This window comes from Gobius niger, assembly GCF_951799975.1.
Source record: "Gobius niger genome assembly, chromosome: 14".
NCBI lineage: Eukaryota > Metazoa > Chordata > Actinopteri > Gobiiformes > Gobiidae > Gobius > Gobius niger.
This window is the reverse complement of record NC_136865.1, coordinates 24,162,220-24,188,189: the sequence shown is the minus strand read 5'-3', so window position 1 is coordinate 24,188,189 and position 25,970 is coordinate 24,162,220. Positions and strand designations below refer to the sequence as shown.

The following is a 25,970-nucleotide window of genomic DNA, read 5'->3' as shown; positions in this document are numbered from 1 at the left end:
CTATTATCCCGGAGACTCACCGGCATTCAGCGTGTTTTTACAGCTCACTCTTTAACTTTGTCAACGTTTAGCCGTGGGCCTCAAATTGGACAATCACTCTGAAAACCCACAAGATTAACAATCACCGCAGTTAAAGCTGCATTTGGTTTAATGCTCTACTAACAATATGCTGCTTTAGAAAATAAGACATTTTGATGGGTCAATCGGAAAAAATGCTACACAAAATTGGATCGTGTGCAGCTTTTGTATTTGTATCTCCTGCGATACGAGGGAAAAAAGTACAGTACTATTGCAATATTGGCTTAACCATTTGAACACAATATCAAAATTAGCACTAAATTAGGACAATATTACTTAAACTGAGCTTTTGTTCATTTTAAGTTATGCTTTTTTGTTTTAAATGGTTTGCAAAAGCATAGAAGGAATACGGTGATCATGAGGACATCTTAGCAATATAATGTCCTGCCCCCAAATGGATATGGTGCTTGTCGAATAGAATATTTACCCACTGACAGATAAAGAACAGACAATCCTATTGCTTGTAGATGGTCTATCAGATACAGATGACTGGCACAGGCCTCATGTGTGCACAGCCTGGTCGTCTTCTTTCACTTTCTGCATCAAATGAAAACATGTCTTTTTATCTGTGGGGACAAGCTTGTTCCAATTCATGTGAGTTTTGGCTTCATGAGTTTGAACATTGTGGGCGCTTTTATTTGAAGCATCAAAATCCAAACGCATGTGTGTTGACTTAACCTCACCATCCCTGTCTTCATGGACATTTTCTATCTTGTGACTTTTCCCTGTTGGGATTTCCACAACAAGTCATCTCCTCCTCTTTTGCATTGTTTTGCATATCCCTGATGCTTCCCCGATAAGACGTCCCTCATCCAGATTTGGAGAGGGGACAAAATACTTCACTTGCATGTGACCTCTGTGGTTTTATTGTCTATATTAAACGTGTCCACTGATTAGGGTTGGCAATAAATGTAACTGATTGGATTAATTCATGCTTTTGAAAACAGACAGTGTGGAAAATGGCTAAATTGTAAAACTCCTGACGTGCGTCGCGTGATCAATCTAGCAACGTTTCAGAAATAGCACCAGTGGAGAACGCAGCAACTTTCTGACGATCTCGGCTGCTTTACAAAGGCCACATGTTGTGTTTTCAAAATGGTAAATGGTCACATTTTTATAGCTCCTTTCTACCTGCTTTAAGTACTCAAAGCGCTTTGAATTAAAGCAAATTAAAGTAAAATGGCTTTGAAAATTCTATGGCTTGTTATAAAGTTTTACTTTTGAGAGCAGACAAGGCATATAACTAACAAGTTTGACTTGGGAAATAGGCATATTCAAACAGAAGCAATCATTTTTAATTATTGTATAATGTATATATATCTAGATATAAATGAGCTGAATCGATTCAAATCATAATTGTGTATACTGAGGGAAAAAAAAAAGGTTTTATTTTTTGGCCAAATCGCCCAGCGCTGCCACTGATGTACTAGTCTACTGCTCAGTTTACATATACTTTGTCTTGCTGATTTTCAACCATGCCTTGAACAATAGCTGGATGAAATTGAACTGCTTCACAGAGTCATTATACATATAACTTGCCATTGCCGACACAGTTTGGCTTCATTTCCCCATGTATTAAATGGGGATGTACCTTAGCATTATTATAACAGAAAACGGTGCTATGACTTAACTATTGCTTCATGAAGATTAAGAACATAATATGTAGTATACTGTCTTTTATTGCACATTTTCACTTAACTAACAGGACAGCAGTTTCCTCCTGGAGCTCATCCCGCCCATTAATATCAATCCACACTTCCCACTTGGTCCAAAGATGCTGAACTTCTTTAAAGCAGCTCCCTGTCACTAAAGTTGACAGATCACCAGATAATAGCAATGGTCCTAATACATCTTGTTCAGGCTCTCTCTGTGGGAATCCTTTGGTATTATTTCATGACATTTTGCACACTTCATACACGAATACACCAGAGTAAAATATGGGCCACATTCCCTTTAAGTCCAAGTGGTATTAGTAGACTAATTGCGCACACATGGGAGCGCTGATGTCCGCGGCACTCCATTACAGTCCATTCGTCATTCGGATTTCTTCCTAATATTTTGGCTCATTTGGCAAAAGGCATCTGATTTATGCAAACAGCCAAAGCCCCGCTGATCCTTTCACATGAACCCCCCGCAGCCCACGAGTCCCCACTGAACCACTAAATATGTTTCTGTAAATAAATATTGGCACATAAATAATATTTGGAGAGCTGGGGAGCACGCTGTTTGAGAGGGCCGCTCCTAAGACTCTTCCACAGCGAGGGATCTGATTGTGAAATAATTGTACACGGTGTGAATGCAAAGACACTTTCTCCTCATCGTCTTATCGTCTAATGAGAATTGAACTAATACACAGAACTTACAGTAAACTGCTTGATGTACAGGGCCTTTAGTAGCAAGAAGGTTTAGGGTTTAGTTCCCGGACTGGGTGTTGGTGGTTCTTGGTCGTTCTGGAGGTTTTCATTATAAACAAAGGTTCTTAAAGTGGACATATTATACAAAATCAAAGTTTTGAGCTTTAAACCATGTTATAACACTCCCTCATCAAAGACAGACCTGGAGTAGTATTGTACTACATTCAAGCAGCTTTGAGCAAAGCTGTGTTTCCTCTTCTACGGTGTCAGCGCCTTGTTCTGTATTTCCTGATTACAGTTGTGTAATTGTTAAAACCCCAAACTGTCAACATTATTAAAGTCCATAATGTTTTTTTAATAAGTTATTCCTACAGCTGCCAGTAGGAGGAGCCTCAGTCAAGGTCTTTACCAGCTCTAGCGCCTGTACTTCATTGTTTCTATGTTATTTGTTGTCTGTTGTTGAGTAGAGATTACCAGCCTGGCACAGTCATCCCCACTACTATATCCACAAGATCAACACTTGATTCCAGGCACATATTTGTTTAGTTGTAGTGGTTTGCAAAAATAGTCATCATACTTCATACTTTGTTTTAATTTGAAATACCACAGGTATTCCATTTATTTTTATTTTCAAATAAAACATCATTGCGTAATGTGACCAAAGTAATAACTGCTTACACGTGTCACAAGTTTCTCAAAGTACTGTAGTCATTATTCATTCACTCCACACTCGGTGGTGGTAAGCTGCATTTACCATGTGGCTATAATGTGTTGTTTATATCCCGATCTCATTTGTCTGTGGCCCTGCTGGACATGTGTGGAATTCTTTTTTATTTATCTAGCTTGCCCCCTAGTGGCTGGAATGAGCATACTAGTTATTTAGTATTAAAAAAAATCATAACTCCGCACAGGAATGGGCTAGAGACGTACTTTTTTTTTTGACATACTCAGGGATTGGTGCTCTACAAGTCAGGGGCCAGGTTAAATCACCTCGTGGGCCGCTTTTGGCCCGCGGCCCATAGTTTGAGGACCCCTGCTTTCAGCTCTTTTGAACTGGGTTGTTTCAGTATTGAAGACATTTTGCATCTCTCCTCGAGGGGCTTTGTCAGAAAACATATAAACCGATAAAGTAGGTAGGGGGTTTTCTTGTTACTGGCACCACCCATTTATTTATTTATTCTAAAAAGCTGCTCATAACTTGTTCACACGGACCTTGTATCTGCTTGTTCCCTGTCCTGACCTGGGCAACGTTTCGGATTTCTTAGCAGGACAGTTCCCTGATGTTGTTGTGACAATTTGTGGAGGAGAAGGTCACTGTTCATCTAGGTTACCTTCAAGCTACAACACAACAGGCTCTTCTAACAGCGACCACGGACTTCACATGTGTGTTAAATGTTTTTCTCATTCAAAGTGTATGACTTTGCACATGAAAAACGTAGGGCAGGTGCTGTAGGAGACGAGGGAGGAACCCATGTGCATTTAGGAAACATCCTGCACTCTGCCCAAAGTTTTTTATAAGGACCCGAAGTCGATTGATTTCACGTTCTATACCTTCATTCTGCACAATTGTTAGTAGAATCTAAAGTAAATTACAAGAATTTGGTAAATTGGATAAAACATCAAGTTAATTCTTCCATCTCTGGCTCACTCAAACAGCTGGATTCTTTGCCGACTCAATGCACAGCGCCTCCTCCTCCTCTCTCCCAAAGCCGATCCCTCTGACCCTCAGAACGTCCCCCCGCTGTCAGAAAAACTTGGGGGAAAATTACCTCCCGACAGCTTTAGCCTTTGTTGTGTTAGACTTTTGAGCTCTATGGGCCCACTCTGTCAACCTGTCTCGGCAGGAGATCCTTGTCACGGACACATTATACTTTGTCAAAATGGTCAGCCAATACACCCAAATAATCCCGCGGCTTCCTCCCGCCGCTCTCTGAAGTCCGGCTTGTTCAACAATAAAAGCAAATGGTGTGAAGAGAGATAGGGCCCCCATACGGGAAGCTATGGATCGGGTCAAAAGAAGAGAAAGCAAAAATCGGAAGGGACTTTTTCTCTTTCAATATGACGACGTCTAAATGTAAATACACGCCACTTGTTGTAACAGGAAGCCCGTACTTCACTTGTGTTGCTTTGTTTTCAGCTCCTGTCTGCTTTTGTGTGTGTATTCAAAATTAGATTACATTTATATTTACTACTATAAACTACATTGAGCATGCAGCTTCCTTCACTTTCTGACAAATCTTTACACCCAAATATAGGTCCATTTCAACAGTATGCTGCATTTACCTCAGCTTTTCTCTTGACCATCCTTTTTTTTTCTTTTTCCTCAGTTGTACCCAACAGTACGCAGACTGTAGAAGAGGAGAAAAGGTTTCGGGACTGTGCGGATCTATATCAAAACAGAATCCGCAAAAATGGAGTCTACACCATCCAGCTCAGTTCTCAGGAAACCAAGAAGGTAAGAGCTTACAATGAACACAAGAGAGGCAACAACTACTCCCTGAGGGTGTTTTAAATCTACCATCTCTTCCAATCATAACCTTTAAAATGAATAACTTTTGGCACAAATGAGTAGAACTGACTTACATTTAGTCGAGTGCATGTAACATTTTGAAGTACTGGTTCTTTTTGAACAGTATTATGACCTAGTACTTTTACTTCAATTTGAGTAATATTATTCTGAAGTTTATTCTGAAGTCCACAACTGGTCCTTCATTTACAATGCATGTCTGTGAACATAAGTGTGAACATGTGAAGTACTGAACAATAAGACAAATATAGTATAGAAGAAGAAGCGGAAGTAGCAGCAGAAGCAGAAGAAGTAGAAGCAGAAGAAGAAGCAGATAAAGAAGCAGAAGAAAAAGCAGAAGAACAGGCAGAAGAAGCAGATGAAGAAGCAGAAGAGGAAGCAGATGAAGAGGCAGAAGAAGAGGAAGGAGAAACGGAAGAAGAAGAAGCAGATAAAGAAGCAGAAGAAGAAGCAGATAAAGAAGAAGAAGACGCAGATGAAGCAGCAGAAGAAGAAGCAGAAGAATATTAATATTTTATGCTCAATACGTACCCTGCAATACTCACCTAAAAAAAATACAAATACAAAACGGTCAAAAACGTAATCTATTGGCACTGGGGAGTCTCATTTCCTGGAATTTACAATATTTATATAGTCTCTAGGAACTGACGGGCGGAAGTCACTTTTGTTTTGAGAATCCGTGGAACAAAGCAGTGGGATTTTGAAATAGACCAACAAAGATGTGTTATTGAGAAACTATTTGTGCATTAATGGCTCTTTTTGGGCCAATTTCTCACTTAAACATGTCAAAACACTGGTGCTGACTTTAGCGCCGTAGCTGCTGGACACCTCCGCTCTGCCTTTAATTCTGCGCCTGTGATTGAGTCGCGGGGCGCCCGCTTAATCACATCCAGGCTGCGTTCATGTGTGCTCAGCTGCGTGGGGCGTCTGAGGTGAGGACCCTGCTCCTCTGCTCCCGAAAACAATGAGTCCAATAAATAGAGCCGTGTGTCTTCAGCTACACACACTCACGTATACGAGGGCTCAAGGTGTCTGTTGTTACCAAATAACCACTGTATCGATTACTGCCCCGAGAAAGTGCATAGTGTCAGGGGTGTTTCTGATGGGGGTCCAACATGGCCGACGGAGCAGAGGGAGACGACGCTGATTGAGTTTGAGGAGGACGGAGATACGCCACATTCCTGCAGATGATTCACTCTTAAAACAGGGAAAAGGAGGGACCAAAGTAAATAATTGTCCAAATGACCTTTCACTGTTTGTTCATTTCACTGAAAGTTACTGTAAAAGTTGGAGCCAGTTGTGCAACATTTGGGGAAAAAGTCTTCAGCAGTGGTCACTTTCGATATGATCATTACATCAAAACAGGATATAACAAATATTTGTGAATTATTTCTTGATAGTAGAATGTTTTAAAATGCACCACAAGTGTTTCATTAATACAGGAGTATAAGAAAGATTGCCACTTGATTTCACCCGTTAGTGTCATCTACGACAGTGAATCAGAAGATACTGTACATTTTGAACTTTGCCGTTGACATGTCTTGAATTTCCTTCTTTTTTTTTTAGGTTTACTGTAATATGGAAACAGCTGGTGGAGGTTGGACGGTCATTCAGCGCAGGGAAGACGGCAGCGTGGACTTTCAGCGAACGTGGAAGGAGTACAAAATGGTACAACACATACAAAGCTGATCTATTTGCTTTTCTCACCAACCTTTGCATAGCCATTTTTTTACACCTTCTAGACACCACTGTAAGTATGAGTCCAATCTTGGACACTGTTTGGCTTTTTTGATTGCAAGATGTGGTCAGTGCTTGAAAGTGGAACCTTTCAGAATAAACAGAATAAAGTTGAGGAATGAGCGCAGAGAATCCACACTTCTATACATTACAACTAAGCTAGCAGGTTGCACACTCTTGATTCTAAAATATATATATATTGTCATACAATGTGTGTATTCTGGCGTTAGTGCGTATATTGAAAACGGCAGCTTTAGATCCAAGTTCAAATTATCCTTATCTATATCGTTCCCCTGTTGTTTCAGTATTAGCCATACTGTTGCTCCTTGGCCAACGCGCTGCTTTTCTTCCCTCTTTCCAACAGGAAATTATCACAGAAATCACTAAACATTTGTTTAGTCTCTGGTCTCGTCGCTGCCAGGTGTTGTGCTGAAAATTGTCTGCTTGTCATCACAGGGAAACCCGTGCGTATTTGTGTTGGGGGGTCGCTGGTTTAGCACTAAACTGCATTTATTATTTCTGGCAGCCGTCTCTCCGCTGTTTGCTCTGAGTGTCAGCGTTGTATAACTTTTCACTAACTGTCAGTTCGCAGGTGGAGGTCAGGTGATCCTCTTTAAAGTTTACCGTTTATTTTGCCTTTCATCTCTTTAGAGTTAAGCCATTCATCACACTGATGAAGAGAGGCTTTCGCTTGTAATATCTCTAAAAACGTATGGATTAAAACTAAAGAAATACAATTCAATTATTGACACTGGAAATCCTGCTCAGCATGGCAACGGCCTGACCACAGAAGCCAAATGAGTGTCAACTTTGAGTATTGTTGTTATTTGTGTCCAGAACGTTGATGGTTGTCTTTAATATGAAGCAAGTGCATACCTCATATATTCTCATTTTACTATAGGTGCAAAGACATGCAAGTGTTGGTTACTTTGTCCATCTTGCAATGTGGCTGTTGTCAAGATTATACCCCACCTATGGCCCATAGTATTTATAGTGTACTATAACAACCATGGGCCTTAGGCTAGTGATGACCACTAATGCAAAATAAGAGGTCATACACTACTGACAGTGTCGGAGAGAATACTTTGAAATTGTATTTCATTTTTACTGAATAAAATGTATTTAGTACCGTATTCCATTACTTTGTCCAGTCAAAGTATTGTGGATCTGAATACTTTGAATACTTCCATACTTTATTTGCATTATATTCATGGATAAAAGTGGCTTATGATTAAGGCTACACCTGTTACTCGCCTGTACCAAACTTATATCCCACTAATATGGGATGTAAAAGCCCTTTGCAAATGCCCAGCTCAGAAGGACCGACCTAACCCCGGCTGTTTTGATCTTTTCTTTCTTATTAATGTTATGAAACTGAAATTAAATGATTGAGTTCCCAACACTGGCTACTGATGACCTCAGAACAATATCATAAAGGCAACATGTGGCATGACAGATCACAGAATTATTAATCAAGTAAACCTATGCAACAATTATTAATGTTGCTAGTAAAAGATTGTTTATCTACTGGGGAGTGTGAGTCCATCTCTGTATCAGCGCCTGTACAGGTCATTACTCTGTGTGTGGGCAGACATGCCTTACATTTACATTTACTTATATGTCGACTGTACGTTTATCAGTCCATGGGTGTGGTCTTGTCTAATCTTCACATAAGCAATATTTCTCTGCATTAGTCAGTCATTTCAAAAGCAGCTACCTTCTTGCGGACCGTGCTAACCACTCCACCACCAGATTGTCCAATATCGCTTTAAAGCAACACCTTTGACGTAAGTTCATCTCTTCTCTCTATCCTGAAGGACATGTGTAAATTTGCATGTACCATAGTGTTACATCGAGTTCTAACAGAAGCGCAACAGGGCACACAAGGGGAGGCCAATAACACAGGCATAGCGAGCACTCTGAAGCCATTATGTAGATTATAGCACATGTGGGCCCACTTACAAACTTTCATCTTCGTACTTCGACATTTGCGTTGTCCATCAAACGTCTTATTACTCCCTGTCTGCTCAACCGCCTGCAATCTCTCTCTTCATTTCCACACTGAAGAGTCTCCAAAGGCCTCAGTCGTCGAATAATAAATGGTCAAGATGGATTTTTAAATATTTGATGTGGAACAATGGTGTGAACTGAGCTGCTACGGGCAACTGAGAATAGTGGTGAGAGGTCTGTGGACATTAATCAATCTTTTAAACTGTCATTACGGCGCGGTTTGTCATCACGGGAGACTTCTCTTCACACCTCATACTTGTCCTCCCACGTGCGGCGATTCAACGGAGATCCTAGCCCTACCTTTTAATACCGCGCTCCCAGAGAAACGGCACAACACCCTACACTTTCAATAAGTTTGTATCATTTGAGGAAGTGTCGCTGAAACCCAATACGCGCGAAGGCTCCAACAAACTGACAATTCGTGATGAGGACCAGGTTTTCGCGTGCGGACCCGAGCAGCGACGGACAAAAGGAAACTGTCAACGGGATTTAGGTCCGGGACGGTTTGCGGAGCCAAAGATGAAATTCCCGATCGCGGCAGGAGGCAGTGAAGGCCACATCTCATCAGGTCAATTAGAGGAGAGTTGGTTACACATCGAAAGGTAGAGAGCGAGGCTGCTCCTTTGAGAGAGAGCTGCGCCAAATGCGATATAAGTAAATCACAAAAGCTACATTTATAAAGGGCATTAAAGTAAAGGAGCCAGGACAACAAAGTTTTGAATATGGGGTAACATGCTTTACTTAACAGCACAGTAATAACTTTTTAATAGGATGGAAATAGCATTGTGTCTTAACACCTGGCATTTAGCATATATGTAAACAGGACAAACACCTTCAAAATGATGGTAATCTCATCTAATCTAATTTACCCTGTATAAACACAAACTACCAGAAAAATGTGTTAAAAAAGTGTGAACGTCCATGTAAAGCTTCCCTCACATTCTCTCAGGCATGGTAGTACAGCGGTTAGCGCTCGTACTTCATAGTTAGAAGGTCCGGGTTTGATTCCAACCAAGGATGGAGCCTTTCTGTGTGGAGTTTGCATGTTCCCCCCATGTCTGCGTAACCTGGCTAACGCCAGACTGCTGTGTGCGCTCGAATCATTTCGAACTACACAGCAGCCTGGGGACCATGGCCGAAATATTAACATGGATTTGGGAACCAATCACAGAACGAGGAGGGACGGCAAGGCGATGACGCGCTATTCGATATACAGAAGCTTGTAGTTTATTTACGGATTTAAAAAAAAAAAAAGTTTATTTACAGATCAAGCATGACAGCAGCAGACGAGACGCTATTTTTCGATCAACCTTTAGGCCGTGTTCTAAATAGTTTAGCTCAAAAGTTTACAGCAGTTTACGCATGATAGACATTCGTAGCGCTCAATAAACGACTATGGACGATCGTAAACCACACCTCACCTACGAGAAAATGAATTGGTGGTCCCCAGACTAAATATCACTTGTGATTTTAGTCTGGCGTTTTTGTTTTTTTTTTCATTTCAAACAATGAAAGAGGAAGCCAGTAAATTGAAATGTTGGTGGGGGTACAAACTCATCCCTAATCTTCCGAACATATTTGTAGGATCCCAATTCTTAACAGGGACATGTTTGTAGGCACATTTTACTACTTGCAGGGTCACTTTTCAGGGTCACTTTCACTCATTAGATCTACGGTGTTTTCCCTGAGTTTACAATATACTTAAGGAAGACAAAACAAATTGCATTCCATAACTAGAAGAGAAATCAGGTGTAGCTCCTTTAATGAGCTTCTTCAAAAACATAAACCCAAACTATTATAGAAGAATAGCTTGTAACAAACACCCCAAACCCCCAGCTTTCTCTTCCTCCCACTCAGCAGGACATGCCTAAGGCCAGAGGAATGCCCCGTATTTACTTTCCTATTTCTCATCACCATGCACACACAAGGCAAACACGGCCTCTCTCTCTCCCCTCTCTCTCTCTCTGGGCTGTAATGTCATCTCTCTCCCAGATCCTTCCCCTCTCCTCAGTCCGGCTCGCCGCTGCTGTCAGATGCACTTTGCCTGTGACCGGGAGCTGCTCTGATCAGATGTGAGCTCAGCGGTTGTTTGAAGGAGTGTCCCGGCGTGGAGCTTATATTTTGGAAAAAGAAGCCCCTTCAGTAATAATGAGTTTAACATGTGTGACTTCAGATTACAGGTGGAAACAATTTGCACATTAGGTGGAGGTAGGCAAGAAGACCTCTTAGAAGAGGAAGGGAAAATATGAAACTAATTGCTAATTTGCAGGACTCTGTTAGTTCAGTTTAGTTTAGTTATTCTACCACATCGAAAGCCCATTAAGAGAATCAAAATTACATTACTCTCAAACCCTTGGTGCGATTTGCCAGTTATAGGGAGAACCTGTGCCCCCTACACCTTCTCCAGGACTTCTGGATTTACTTAAGGCAATGTAAACCTGTAGGGCAACCACAATGCAATGGATACTGACTGTCCAGTGACTAATGTTTAAGACCAATTGCTGGTTGAAATATGAATGTTCTACGTTTTGCTTGTAGTGGCAAGAACTTCTGCAAAATAGACGTGAATCCAAGACAACATCATTCCATTTATCTACAGCGTAACAATCTTTCAGTTGTTGAATGATCGATGACTCTCTTATTATTTGCACAGCGATTCTGATGTTTTCTTTTCTCTTCCGCAGGGCTTTGGGAGTCTGTCCGGGGAGCACTGGTTGGGTAATGAGTTCGTGTACCAGCTGACATCGCAGAGACAGTACGCCCTCAGAGTGGAGCTGACGGATTGGGACGCGCACCAGGCCTTCTCTCTCTATGACCGCTTTCAGATCGGCAGCGAGAAGCAGAATTACCGGTAATTAAGGCTGCCGTTGGCTCCTGCACACACAAACACATGGAGTGGCTGGTTTAGCTCACAAACACTTCATTTTGGCCTTTTATGGAAATGAGCTGTTTCTGGAACATAGATGTTGAGGACTCCCTCACTATAATGCATGTGGGGTGTATACAATAAGCAACCAACAGTATCCATGAAGTCGAGTAGGGTCTGTACTGCAGATACATACAGTATGATATGATTTGTGTTCTTGTGCTCTTTTTCAATCATGTAAACCGACAATGGAAAGTTGTTGAAACAACAACAAAAAGTGAAATGACTTAAATAAATGAAATTGAAATACATATAAATGGAGCTTCTCAAAGCACTACTGAAATCACTTTTTATTCTCTCCCAGCGCTCAATGGTGGTTTAAGCTACTATTGTAGCTCTGACTCTGATTCCAACTCTGATCTCTCCAATCACCTACTCGCACATTCACACATGAACAAGGTGGGTGGAAGTGTGTTGCCCAAGAACGGGGCATACACTAGTGTTCATTTTGGTGTAAGTAAGTAAGTGCTTTATTTGTCATTGTACAAGCGTACAACAAAATAGTGTTCAGTGCATGTCTTGGAGGTAGGGGAAACCGTAGCACCCGGAGGAAACCTGGCTGGTTGCCTTGTCCCTGTTTCAGAGCGTGGTGTCCTGCACTGGTCAGCTCCACCTCCTCCTTCACAGCTCCCTCCTCTCGACAACAGTCTTTCACCATCTTCTGGGAAGAGCTTAGCACGTAATCTGTTTTATCCTCCAGTGAACGTCAGAACAATAGAGGGCATGTGTGGCTTAGCTGTGAGTCTTGCCTGGATACCTCCTCGTTTGTCCCTTCCTTGTTTCCTGTAGCTCCTCTTGTGACGCCTCCACTGTGCTGCAGGTGTGGGGGCTCTTGGTGCCTCTTCAGTGTCTCAGAAGAAGAAATGTGTAGGTCTCAAATGGGTTTAACTGATAAGCTAGCGGTTTACTTTTATAAAGCTGCTTCTTCAGGACCATTATGGATTCTTTGCCGTAAAAGAAAATCCACCAAACACCATAAAACAAGGAAAAGACGTACAAGACTAAGTAAAACAATGTGGAACACAGAAACCATAAAGGCAGAGGTTGCTGCCTGTTTACACGTCGCCATGACGTGTAGTATTAAGATAATTATATAGTCCATGTAAACTAATCTTTAAACCACTTTCTTCCTGTTCCCGTCCAAAGTAAAATATTGGCCACTTCTAAAAGAAATGAGGAAGCAGAAACGGTCTAAATTCACTCTCAAGTGGTACAAAAAAGAACAGAATCTTTGAAAGGCTAGACTCTTGGAACTCTTAATTAACTTAACAACATCTGTGTCCCAGTACCTTGAGGACAACATGTACAACTTGATAGTGATGGTCTGAAGAAAACAGTTTTTCTTGTGTGAAGGTCTAGGAATATTGGAACAATGGATGAAAAATTTAACCCTAAACAAGCCTCCAGTTGGAATCCTGTCGTGTCACCCAAATGCACCGTCTTTGGCAGGGATCAGTGTGCTCTTTAATGACATCGTGTAATTGAGTGGATTTTGTTTACAACCCTCTCTCTTGCGTTTCCCATTTCACCATTGCCTGTGGTCAGACTAAGAGCCCGTCTCTTCAGTGGGTGCTTAGTGGTTTAAAGCAAAAGAAAACAAGAAAAGTGTGCTGATTATTGCCTTCCAGACACTTTCATTATCTTGGTCCAGTTATGTAATCCTGCACCAGGACCTTTTTCCTGTTTTAAATTTCAGATTCTTTCCTAACCCAAACTGTCTGCCCTGCCTCTCTCTCATCTCTTGACTGACTTGTGCATATGAGGTTGAAGGTCTTTCGGTTTAAGGGGTTAATGATAACATGCTTCACACTGTGGCAGATGCTCGGCCAATGTGGAAAAACTACTGCGAATTCCACACAGTTCAAGCCCTGCTTTAGAGGTTATAGTGCACAGTTAATATAAAGTGTGTTATAATAGGTATTTATGACAACCAGCTGCATATTATTACACTACACATTTAGACAGTTTTTACATAATGCAGTGTTGTGACAAAATGTGGCTCTACAAGCATTTAAAACTGACACATAGATACTCTTCATCAGTAAATTCTGGATAGAGCAACTAACGTTCCAATGGGTTGACGGGCTTATTGTTACACGGATTAGGCTTTGCAGTGGAAATGTGAAAAGGATCAACTCATTTTAGTGTTTGGCAAATCGCACAGTGACACATTTTTGTGTGACGCCGGCAGTGAACAGTGGAGAATGTAGACTTAAGATGCATTTGGCAGTTTAAAAATAGGAAATTAATCTGAAATCACATTGACAGACTATTTGCAAATGGATGTGTTGCTGATAGTGCAGACATACGTATTTGGTAAAGCAGTGTTTTAGTTCCTAATACATTCATTGTGTTCGGCCTTGTCTTTAAAAACGCAAACCCCTTTTTTTTATAATGTACAGATTTGGGATAATGCAACTCTTATTTGATCCAGCTTGAAACTGGCACAAAATGTATTCGTTTTTTTAAGCTGGATCTCCCGCCCAGTGCATATTGCTCTAGCTGTGTCGCCAGATGCCTATTCTGGCAGTAGTCTTTCTATTTGTCAGTACATTGGCAACATATAGTTGATGAATACCTTTTCCAGACAGTTTACAAACAGATTAACCAAGTCTCAGAAGCATAGAGTTTGTTTTTTGTATTCAAACCACGCTCTCAATATGATCCATAAATAAGAGCCTTAATAGTTTAGTCCCACTGAAGCCTTTGTGAAAGCAAACTGTTTTGACCATGTGATCTCCTAAAATAGATTTGTTCTTGAAAAATACTTGTGGCATGACAATCACACGTTGCTTGTCTGTAATCCAGGCCAAAAGCCGCCAGATGGCCTTTTCCCAAACAAACTGCGCCACCACTTTCTGCCTCTGCGCTTTTCACCTTGGCACCTCGCTGCTTTTAAACGTCAAACAATCTGCATTAGATTTCACAAGATTCTGTTTGTAACGCTGAGGTTGTGTTAATGATACACCGCTTTATCTCGCAGTTGATTTTGGATGATTTTCTGTCCTTTTGGGGCCCTGCTGGTTTACTGGAACGAGCCTGCGTCAGCACTCGGCACACAAACACTGAGAGAGACTTACTACTACTCACTGTGAACAGTCACTGAGACCAGACGCCGGTTACAAAAGCAAAACAGAATAAATGTAATAGCCAGAGTCAAACGATGCTCATAACTGGGCATCCATCATAAACAATATTGAGCCAGGACATGTCTGTCCCTCTGCCAGCTCAAATATAGTGTGAAGCCGCTCTTAGAGTGAGAGGGGCAGAAGGTGTGCAATTATCCCCACTGTGAATAGTATATCCTTCTAAGTCCCTCTATATACCAAACCATAACTATGTTAGGCTAAACGTCACATACAGTGTTATTTTTAGAGACGCTCTGATTCACAGGCGCATTGAGTTGCCTTGTGTACGAAATGTGCAGTATAAATAAAGTTGCCTTGCCTTGCCTTTGGGTAAAAGTGCTACATAAGTTGAGACCATTCACAGATACATACCGATACTGGGGGCGTGAGTATCTGCAGATATCTGATATTTACCAATACCAAGAGACCAATACCAAGTGAAAAAGTGAATGGTCCTCTTTTCCCCAGTGTGAGATGGATAAAGTGATATGTTCTTACCTGAGCTTAGAGGAGTTGATGCGTAGCTGTCTGGTCTTTGCATGTGCGCTCAGTCACGCAAATAGACCAAAGACGGTGTTAGCATTTAGCATTAAGCCTCTCCCAGCATATTCCTATAGCTCCAAACTGGCGTGAAGCTAGAAGCTACCAAGCTCTTCCACGTTTTCCCTATTTAAATACAGTTAGGCTAAATTAGGCCTATTCCGTGAACACAATTTCATAAGCATTAGCATGTTACAACTAGAAGCGGCTTTTGTTCCGATATACAATACCAGTAATGGATCAGTGCATCCTAGTTACTTTAACCTGACCTGCGGAAATTAGAAACACTATGAATGGCAAGGGTTAACCATATCTGCTCCACCTCATCAGTAGCATAATAGTGATGATGATGATGATGATGAGGACGCTATTATCGCAACATTAGATGATAACAGCAGTAGCAATCCTCCTCCAGGCTCAGTTGCTTTCACTTGTTGTAAACCGCAGCTTGTTTGCAGACGACCATCAATAAGCGGGACATCATTTCTATCTGTTGTTATTTCTAAGAATTCATGTTTCGTTTATGCCTCATTAAAAAGCATGGTGCATTTAATGAGTTGCAGGCGCTGAAACCGCAATACAAAACTTGAGTTTTCTACTGAACTTTGAATCCCAATGGAGAAATACCAGCGAAGTACTTTCATTAGAGTAGTGCAGTCGGGGTAGATGTTCTCTCTGAACTTTCTATTCAGTTACATATACTATAAAGAGTCGCTATTACTACATCAAATATGAAGAATTGATTGAATACTTTGACCCACAGTGATTGCATCCACATCACTTGGACAGATGTGGCCAGGATGCACTCACCTACTTACTTTGACATCCAGGGAGAAAATTCTGCTTCCTTTAATGTATAGTCTAAAGATTTCATAAAGGTATGTTCTATTTAGCAAGTCTCAAAATAAATGTGCAATTATTCCCATCTGAAATACCGTATATGCTCCTAAATCCTTCTAATCCGAAGCACAGCCACAGAATAAATGTCACATTTATTAGCCGCGCTGCTCTTAGCTTTTGGCATCACTGTTCCTGTGCAGTTGGAAAGCCATTGGGGAATAAAACGTTTATTTTAAAAACTTTATGGTTTGGCTAATGATTCCAGTGACGTGGGTGAGAGTGGCAATAAATGTGACATCACTTTGAGGTATTTTGGCATATTCCCTGGTATTAAGTGGAGAGAATGCCTTTATGGCGCGCATTTGTGGACTGTTTTTGTGGTAAATTGTAAATGATGTAACGTTGGGCGATTATAGACAGGAGCAACAGGATGGGCACACATGTGGATGAGTCTAATTATTAGCACAAGTGATCCATAATAGTCTTGTTTGTCTTCTTCAAATGTCACATCCTCAATAAAGCGGACCATTTTCAACGTTTGAAACTGTTTTGTGGCTTTGACATTAGATCACAAAAGAGAAATGTTAGAAAGGTATAGAACAACAGTCGTTATAACTGATCGTGTTGAGTTTTGCTTGTGGAATGTTTCATTCTCTTATTCATATAATCGGATCAAAAGGAGCAATTTATTAGAGAGGAATGTTGCTGTATAATTATCGTAATCTATGTTTTCAGTTCTGTCCAGTATTATTTCTGTGCACAAAGTGGAAAATTACTTGAATGCAGATAGTCCGTTCAGTGTGTACAAGATTTAATGAGAGCTCATTATAGCTTTCAGCAGCTCTCCTCGACTGGTCCATTCTGTGATGTTTTCTACTGGACCACAGCCTGCGATAATTGTGACAGAAACCAGTATTTTTTTCTTCTCAGTTTTGATTCAAGTGGCTCCAAACGTAAGCAAAAAAAAAAAAAAAGTGCCCCTTTTCAGCAAACTGTGTCTCAAATGTAATTAGTGATCTGCAGATGTTGTTGCAGGATTTTCCATCACATCAGCACATTTGGATAATTACTATAATTTAACATTTGTATAAATATGTTGAATGAAAACATTGTGACATGGCGCCTGTTGTATCTCCTCCTGCCGGCCGGCGGCGCCGCAGGTATAAGCGCAGTTCATTCATTCCTTCGTCACTTCCTGGTCCAGCCGGTGTGTCAGTGCGTTCCTCGCTCCTCCGAAAGGCAGGTAGAGTTTGCTCTAGATCTTGTTGTATTCAACTGCTGTATGTACTGTTTTGTAATTTAGCTCCGTGTTGTGGTAACGGTTCCACAATGTAGTCCCCAGATGCCCCTTATGCAGGGATGGTGTGTGTCTCTCTGTCATGGCTCCATGTCATTGGCTTGTTTTTAACGTTGTTCACTCATGGACTCATCCTGTTGGTTTTAACAAACTACTGTATTTGCCAAATGAAATTACGTTGAAGTCTGACAGTCTGTGGTATGAAATGTTTGTGACATTGTGGCCAAATGTGAACCAACTTTTAACAAATGAAAAAGATAAATTAATTTACTGGAACAAAACATCCATCCATCCATATTCTTCCGCTTTATCCGGGGCGGGGTCACGGGGGCAGCAGACTCAGTAGAGATGCCCAGACTTCCCGATTCACGCACACCTCCTCCAGCTGTTCTGGGGGGACCCCGAGACGACAGAGGTAGAGGTGACTGTGAGGTTCCATTCAGATGAACCGCCACTGGACAAAACAGCATATCTGTTAAAGGGTGTACAAGCTGGAATAGTCTTCCAATGACTATTCGGGAGTCCTCCACCTTTAGTGTTTAGAAAAGAGCTTAAACAGTGGTTAAAAGCTAATCAATCTTGTGATCACTAGTAAGATTTACTGATGTACTTGTAAGATTTAAAGATTGGGAAACATGTTATAATGTGTTGTAAATAGTGTAAATATTATATGTCCATGTTTGTTTGTTTGTTTGTTTTAAACATTTGTTGTCTTAAATGTACGAGGACTACAGATGGAAAGTAGCCCATGGCTAAATCTGGCACATTTACACAAAGTAACTGTACTGAGTGTTCATTAATGTGCACAGTCCTCTTCAAATAAACATATAAAGTAAAGTAAAGTAAAGCGTGTCCTGGGTCTTCCACAAGATCTCGTCTCAATAGGACAGGCCAGGAACACCTCCCGAGGGAGGCGGCCAGGAGGCATCCGGAACAGATGGCCAAGCCACCTCAGCTGAAACGAAACATCGTAAATAAGACTATGTCTTTGCTAAATGGACCTGTCTGCTTGTGTCAATCATGAATTAACCTTACAGGTCCGGAGCCTTCTCTCCAGTGGCGTTGTCAACTTTAGTTCTTTTTAAAAAAAAAAAAAAATCACAAATACCGCTCCGTCCTGCCACAATATGTTCTGTAAAGATGAGTCTGGACTGCAGCTGAGCTATAGCCCTGTCGTCTGATAGGAGTTTTGAGTAGAGCATCATGGATCTGTTATTAGGTGTCATCAAATTCAAAATGTAAAGTTTTCATGTAGTATTTGACTATTGGTGAAATGGCGGAACTGAAAACGTTACCTTTAAGCAAGAAATGGACGTACCCACAAAAGTTGAGAAAGATCTCATTCTCTCACCGCCAAAAGTGATCAGTCAGTTTTGGTTGTTTTATACAATTTAAACTTAAACTGGCAACAAACATATATTTGCGACATTGAGACAAAACAAAGACTGCTGTGCACAAACACGAAAAGCCCATTTCACATTTGTGTGAGTAAATACAGGCTGAGGGGTTTGACTGGCTTGTGAAACTCAACTTTACTGAGAAACAGTTTTAGCAGAATACTGTAAACTTTGAACCATTTCAGCTGCGTCTGAGATCTCAAACCAAACTTCAGGTACGAGGCAAAGTCAGAAACAAAGGAAGCCGAGGAGAGACCTGTAAGTTTATTTTTGCACGAGCCATTACATCTTTATTCAATATCCGCTCTGTTTGGGACGCCAAGTTCCTCAGTGCGGTCATTCCTCCATATGGAAAAGAGCGCAGAGGAATCGCAAAGAGCTGGTTCTGAGCTTTGTCCAAGTCAGATTCGAGAGATACAGCGGAGGAGCTTTGGATGACCCTCTCCTCTGTCTCTGCAGGACGTAATACTCAGATCAGCAGATAACCCGGGCTGGACACTGTAGTTTAATCTCAACATGACTGTCAAAATGCAGAGAACTTGTCAAACTGATTCAGCAAATCGGTGCTGAAGTTCCAATACATTTTAAACCCAGCACTAGTAGTTTTGGGGTTTTGATACATTGTTTATTGAATTGAAGCTTCAGATTTCTTCAGATTTCAAACACATTGGGCCAGATCTTGTGTTTCTAAAGGCAGACTATCGCCTAACCTTTTTTTTGCCCGACCTGGCGCATTAGTGGGCAGGACAGTCTCATGGCCAATGGCGATGTTATGTAGAACAACCTTTTTCCTCCAACCAGACTCGTGTGACAGGCGAGGGGTGGTGGGGGAGGAGGGGTGAACACGTGCTATTGTTTTGGCTGAGTGTAAACCATAGAAATCGACCCACGCTACAGCAGCACCGACTCGGGACATGACGTTTTTAGGTTGACCTGATAGAGTTTATAAAAGCCCATAATGGTAAAGGAAGAATGCATGCAAGATGACTCGAGTCCAACGTCGCGTTTGGAGAAACATTGTCCTTGCACCAGGCGCAAGATCTTGCCCAGTGTGTTCCATGTCCACATTGAGTCTTTCCTGCATGTGAATAATAAATATTTTTCCGACAAACTGGTCATAGTAAGGATACTTGACACCTTTATAGTTCCCACCTGGTAATTAGTCACTAAGCCATCAGTGGAACTTCTGTCAGGGCAGTGCAGCAAATGTGAACCCTTCTTCACATGCTAAATCTAATATTTTCAAATGAAGTCACATGGTAATGAAGGGTAACCATGTGATAGAACATTTTCAAGGGTGAGTGAGGCTCCTTATATAAATGTGGCCATGAAATGTTGTGGTAGAATGATAAGATTTAGTTAATCACTTGTGTTGCAAAAAATGACCTATTTTGCAGCACAACGGCGCCTTTGAGCCACTTCATCCAGCCTTCTGTGGACTTTATTCTCCTAGAGAGAAGTCTAGGCGCTGCTGAAACCACTGTGAAGGTATAGCACAGTGTAGATAGAACTCAGGTTGTGTCTGTATTGTATTTGTAATATGAAACTACTCAAATGGAGATCTGTCTGCTACCTGCACAACTTTAATTATGATTGACAAACTGAAAATGATGATACTTAGTTAGGGTTGGGGTTGAAGTGGTGATATATGTATATTTTCTGTCAGCAACATGGATGCACACATGCTGCGCTCCCCTGTGCACACCAACACATGCATCTAGACCGAAATGTTTTGAAGCCCTTGGAAAATACCAGTTTCTAAAAATATGCATGGAACCATCTGCAAATATGTGGATTTGACCTGTACGAAAAGAGGAACACATAAAAGGCGACTGGCCGGATAGACACCTGAGTGCTCCCAGTAGGAAGCAGCGTTGGTCGGGGTGATTAACCTCTGCAATGAGCCAACGAGGCCGCGGTTCAGGAGGCTAAACACTGCCATGTGTGGCAGCATGTGTGAGGCTAATGCTAACGCTAGCATCACCTACAGGCAGCGGTGGACATCAAAACAACTGCAGACAACCGAGCAGGAGACGAGAACTGTTTTGACAACGTTGCAACCACAATTACACACAGACTTATAACGTTCGATAGGAATCACTTAACCTTCGCACCGTAATGTACAGTCAGTCCGGCCGCACAACGTTTTGGGGGAAATCTTTACGGAAACCTTTTTCATAATGTGTTGGAATGAAAGCAATATCCTCTGCTCAGGCTAGCGCAGCATGTTGTGAAATGGGACGTGTCAGATAAAAGAAGAGCGGCGGTAATCTATCACATATCAGTGCGGCTCTGTAGAAAACATGTTCAACAGAGCCGCAATGGAGACTCGTAAAAGCAGCTCTGCTTTTAATTAAGGAAACGTTAGCAAAAACTCTGCCCTGCCAAGATTTCTGAGGTGCTAACAGTTGTAAAGTATTGTGTTTTTGCTGCAGGCTAAAAGATATTGATATATTTTGTGAAAGAGATCATAATATTTCCAAAATATCTATTATAAAACGCTTCTGGACTTAATTTTGAAGGCTGATAATGTTTTACTTCTTTTTAAGGGAATTGAATCATTTATTTAGACTGTTTGATTGATTGCATGTGTTCAGAAGTGTGTGGTTTCCATTGGTTTGCTTAGTTTTGGCCTGATCTTTAACATGTAGGAAGCTATATTAGCATAGAGCATAGTAGCAGAGTGGTTAGCAGTTCCGCCACCCAGAACCACTGATGTCAGTTAAAGGAGGCATATTAGGCACTTTTTTTGAGGTTTCAACGTTTGTTTTCAAAGTTGTTACTGCATACCCAAACTAGTCATTTGATTGGGACTAGTATATACTAATATATACTGTAAAGATTTGTACTTAACACAAATTTCCTGATGAACTTTTGTTATCACCAAATGTTTGTGTCTCAGTCATCCAAGACGTTTTCCATCAGAGGATTTGAAATTGAACTGGGTTGAGTTGAGAACATTTACCCTCTCCTCTCAGTGTCTTCTTCTCTATCATCTGATCAGACCTGGTAACCAAGCTGGTGTTCAAACTTGGAACCCAGTCCAGTTGTCGACTTTGAAAACCTCTTCTATGATGTTGTCAACAAACCTGCTATAGGACACTGAGCCTTGAGAACTAAGCATTTTTTTCCCTCCTCACACAAACTGGAAAGTACTTTAATCTGTCTTCTCTGTGTACATAGCCTAGTTTCATTTGGAGCTACTTTTATGAACATCTGCTTCCTCACCTGACCCAGTCCGACTCATTTCCCACCGTTAGCTGCCTCTCCAGGTGCTCAGTAGTTGCTGCCAATCCCTCTGATTCATTTAAGTGTTCCAATAATCTCTTGAAAAAAAATAAACAGCAGCCACAAGGTAATAAGGTCAACAGTATTTATTGAATTATTACTTTCGGAATAGTCTGATATACTGTATCTTCTGAGCACTTTATTTAGCTGTATTAAAGCCATACTACTTAACTTTTCACACAAAACATGATTAGAATACAAACATTTGTGTTTTTATTGGCTCTACTGTGACAGAGCTATAGATTTTCTCCAGACCAAGCTGTCACCAGTCTGCCCCAGGGGAGATGTTTATTTGTATTAATATATTGTTATGTACTAATGTCAAAGTTTAGAAATGGAGCCTGAAGTAAACAAGCGTACATGTTTTGCATTTAAGTCTGGGATGACTGTGACGCTGCTGCTGCTCGGTGGGGGTTTGGATGAAGACATTTCAGTGTGGTCCGGTTCCCGTACAAATAGTTTTAAAGGACGTATTATTTTCTTCTGGGACAGATCAGAAGCTAATGGCAAATAACAAATACAAGCAGGATCTCACGGAGACTGGATTTCTTCTCAGTAACTACTGCAAACTTTTTTTCAAGTATTTTATTATAGCATTATTGGTTATTGATGATGCATCATACATCACATTATTGCATTTGTAAAATTACGAAAGTATTTGCTGCAGATGTGAAGAAAACTCCTTGCCCACAGGCATAAACTGAAGTAATTATGTTTATTGCTCAATATGTGCATGTTTTAATGAGGCTTGACCTGTTGTGTTTCTAATTTACTTTACAGGGAACATTTGGGTATTACTATGTGCTGCCAGTTTGCCTTTTGGCTGCGAACATGTCTACATTTTACTCACTCCATTACTTTCATTGACTTGATTTCAAACAATATACCTTTTTTATTCAACCATTTTATTATGATTTTATTTCAGTGTTCACTACTATGAGACAATATGACTTCATTTTTTGTTTTTTTTACTTAAACCTATACATTTTCTATATTAAAGGGAAGCATCTTGAAGTCTTTTGTTAAGCGCTAAACTCAAATATGATCATAATGTTTAAAAAATGTAAGGGAAGCTCATCCAATTTTGACATAAACTATATTAGAATGGAGATACTAACAAATATCTCGGGTACTAAACAAAAACACACCAACAGAATGTAGTGTGTTACTAAGCAAAACTTTCCTATTTGTTTTGTGCTTGTAGTGTAACAGACACTATCTGGATGTAACATTTGGCAAGGTAAACATCCACTGAGGAGCAAAGCCTGTCAAAACATCAGGCCGTAAATCCCGTATGATGCTATCTTGGCTCGCGGTGAGAACAACGTGGATCTTAATAGAAAACACTTTGTCGAGGAAACTCTCATGCTCTTTGTCATAGTTTTAACAGACGTATGCTGGAGGTGGGCTCTTTGGTGTTTGGTGATTCTGTGGTTCCGTTGGCTGTGATTCACTGAGAGCTGGGAAATTTCTCCAACATCTGCTGCTAGGACAGCTTTCATTTCACCACACGCAGAGAACATACAAGACTTGAGATGAGCTTAATCTGAATTCCTTGGTGCAAACAGTAAACACTATAGTGTTCAGGCAATGTGCTTCAGAGGGCTGGGGAGGACCTGAGTGTATGTATGCAGGTGGAAAAGAGGACAGGAGTACAGGGAAGGGAGAGAGTTCAGCTTCCTGACAACCTTGTGGATGAAGTTGTCCTTCAGTCAGCTGGAGCAGATTTGAAGGCATGTCCCAGAGAGGTTTGGAGCCCCGTTGATGACCGGCCTGTTCTGCGTGTTTGCGAACTAGATTTAATTAAGCGACTAAAGTGACAAGTTTTAGCCTGATTATTTTATTTTGATTGCATTATTTTATACATTTATTTGAAATGGTTGATTTAATAGTTTTATACCTACAGAAATGTTCTATTAGTAGCGGACTAGTAGTGTCAGTAATAACAGTATTTGTGCTGTACCTACAAAACATTTGAGCTGTAACAGTGGTAATGGCGCTGTGTTTACAATGGCAAAAATAATATTGCTAATGTTAGCTTTTCTGGGCCGCAAAATAAGAGTGACTGTTCATAAGTAGTGAAACAACTACAAAAAGTAAACACTGGACATGTGCTGTTTAAAAGTATACTTTACAAGTTAGCTATGTTAACTTTATTGGGCCCAGGGAATGGAAGAGACGATATTGGCTTTTCCTAGTAGCATTTCTACCAGTGGATTTTTTTTTATTATTAGAATTAGGCCTACATTTATGCATACAAAGTATATTTTTTTTCCTCATTCAAACATCATTAATTCATTAATTCTTCACTCGATTGACTTTCCTATGCATTTGCTCAAGTATCACATTTTGGAAAATATACACTCAAATTGATTTGGTCAAATATATTACAAAACAGTAACATTTCTTACCTCAGTTAAAGTCAAACCAGCAAATCTATACAAATAAATTGACTAGAACGGGACTGTTGCTTCTGGTGCTTGTGCGGCCTGGGCGCCTCATGCACGAGCTTATCATTGAGGCTGCAGTTACACGTTTGGCCTGAGGGGGCACATGCGAGCACAAAACTGACAAACTCCACATAGCCCCTTTAATCAACATTTCTGTGTATGTGCCAGCTTTAGCTCTGAAGCTAGTTTTCAACGGTAGTTCCCGGGCAAGAAACACATATTAAAACTGATGCATCCACTTCATCCATTTTCAACGTATTCAAAGACCTTTCTTGACTTTTTTGTCTGCTCCAGTTTTCTTTTCTTTTGTACATCAAGATATGGCACATGGATATGGATATGGATATGGATATACATGAATATGCTGAAAAGAATCAAGTGAGCAATGAGGCAAATCCATGTTTTTACCAAAACCAGTGATATAACTTGTATTATTAACACGTTCCACACACTTGTCTTATCCACGCTTCTTGTTGGAAAAGTTCAATGCGGGTGGAACAAAGGTGTGATTCTAATGTACACAATACGTAATGTTATGCTGGAAACATTGCATCGTTGAATCTGGAGAATTATAAATGACTGTTCTTACTGACAGAAACGCTCTGCACCTACATGCGTCCAGTAAGCTCCAAGGCCCTTATCCAAACCCGCCCATGTCCGCCGCCCTCCATGTAGCGCAGGTTGGATGACTCACGCTCACTGTAGGATATTGCACATATTGGTTTAGTGGCTTTGGTGATTTCCCCTCAGCGACGCACTGCCACTCTCTGCCCCCGGAGGCACTAATGAGCCATTTTACACAGCTGTCCAAATACAGCAGCAGTCTGTCATGTGAAATGGGTTTGTGACAAGTCGCTTTGTCGGATAACACTGTGTGAAGACATGCACCTGATGCAAAATACTTGGAACGAAAATGGATATTATCATTTTGGGACTTCAAAATCATTCATAATTTAATTTGTTATACTTTCCCATCAGAAGTCACAAAAGGAATTTGAAGTCCAAACCCACAGTTCCCAAGAAAGATAGATTTTTACTTTGGGAGTGACATTCTGTGGGAAAAGATTCACTTTCAATAAAGGATTGAATCACTGCCATATAGTTACACGCAATCCAGGCTAAACGTTTAATTCTTATGGGGTACTTGAATACAATAGGAGTGTTGTAATGATCAAGATGTTTCTGTAAAAGGTATCATTTTATAAAGCACCGAATGTTGACGGTAATCGAAGAAAAGGCCATTGCAGACTTCAGGCACTTATCCCCCGTTTCTTGCAGGGCTCATGTAGTAAACACAGCACGCCCCAGTGTTGTGGGCTGATGTGTTCACCAGCCTGCCCCGTGTTGTCCTGCCGTCTGGGGTCAGTGAGCGTGGTTTAGTCTGTCACTCTGGTGTAA

At 40.9% G+C, this 25,970-nt stretch overlaps 1 protein-coding gene across 1 annotated transcript in view; it reads left to right on the top strand.

The window, feature by feature from the left end:
• The window catches only part of angpt1 (angiopoietin 1), a 72,396-nt gene that overhangs the window by 38,361 nt on the left and 8,065 nt on the right, over positions 1–25,970 (top strand). The window contains exons 5-7 of the mRNA XM_079570959.1: positions 4,760–4,887; positions 6,526–6,627; positions 11,391–11,557. Coding sequence (XP_079427085.1) covers positions 4,760–4,887; positions 6,526–6,627; positions 11,391–11,557 — 397 coding nt within the window. The remainder of the gene's footprint in view (positions 1–4,759; positions 4,888–6,525; positions 6,628–11,390; positions 11,558–25,970) is intronic.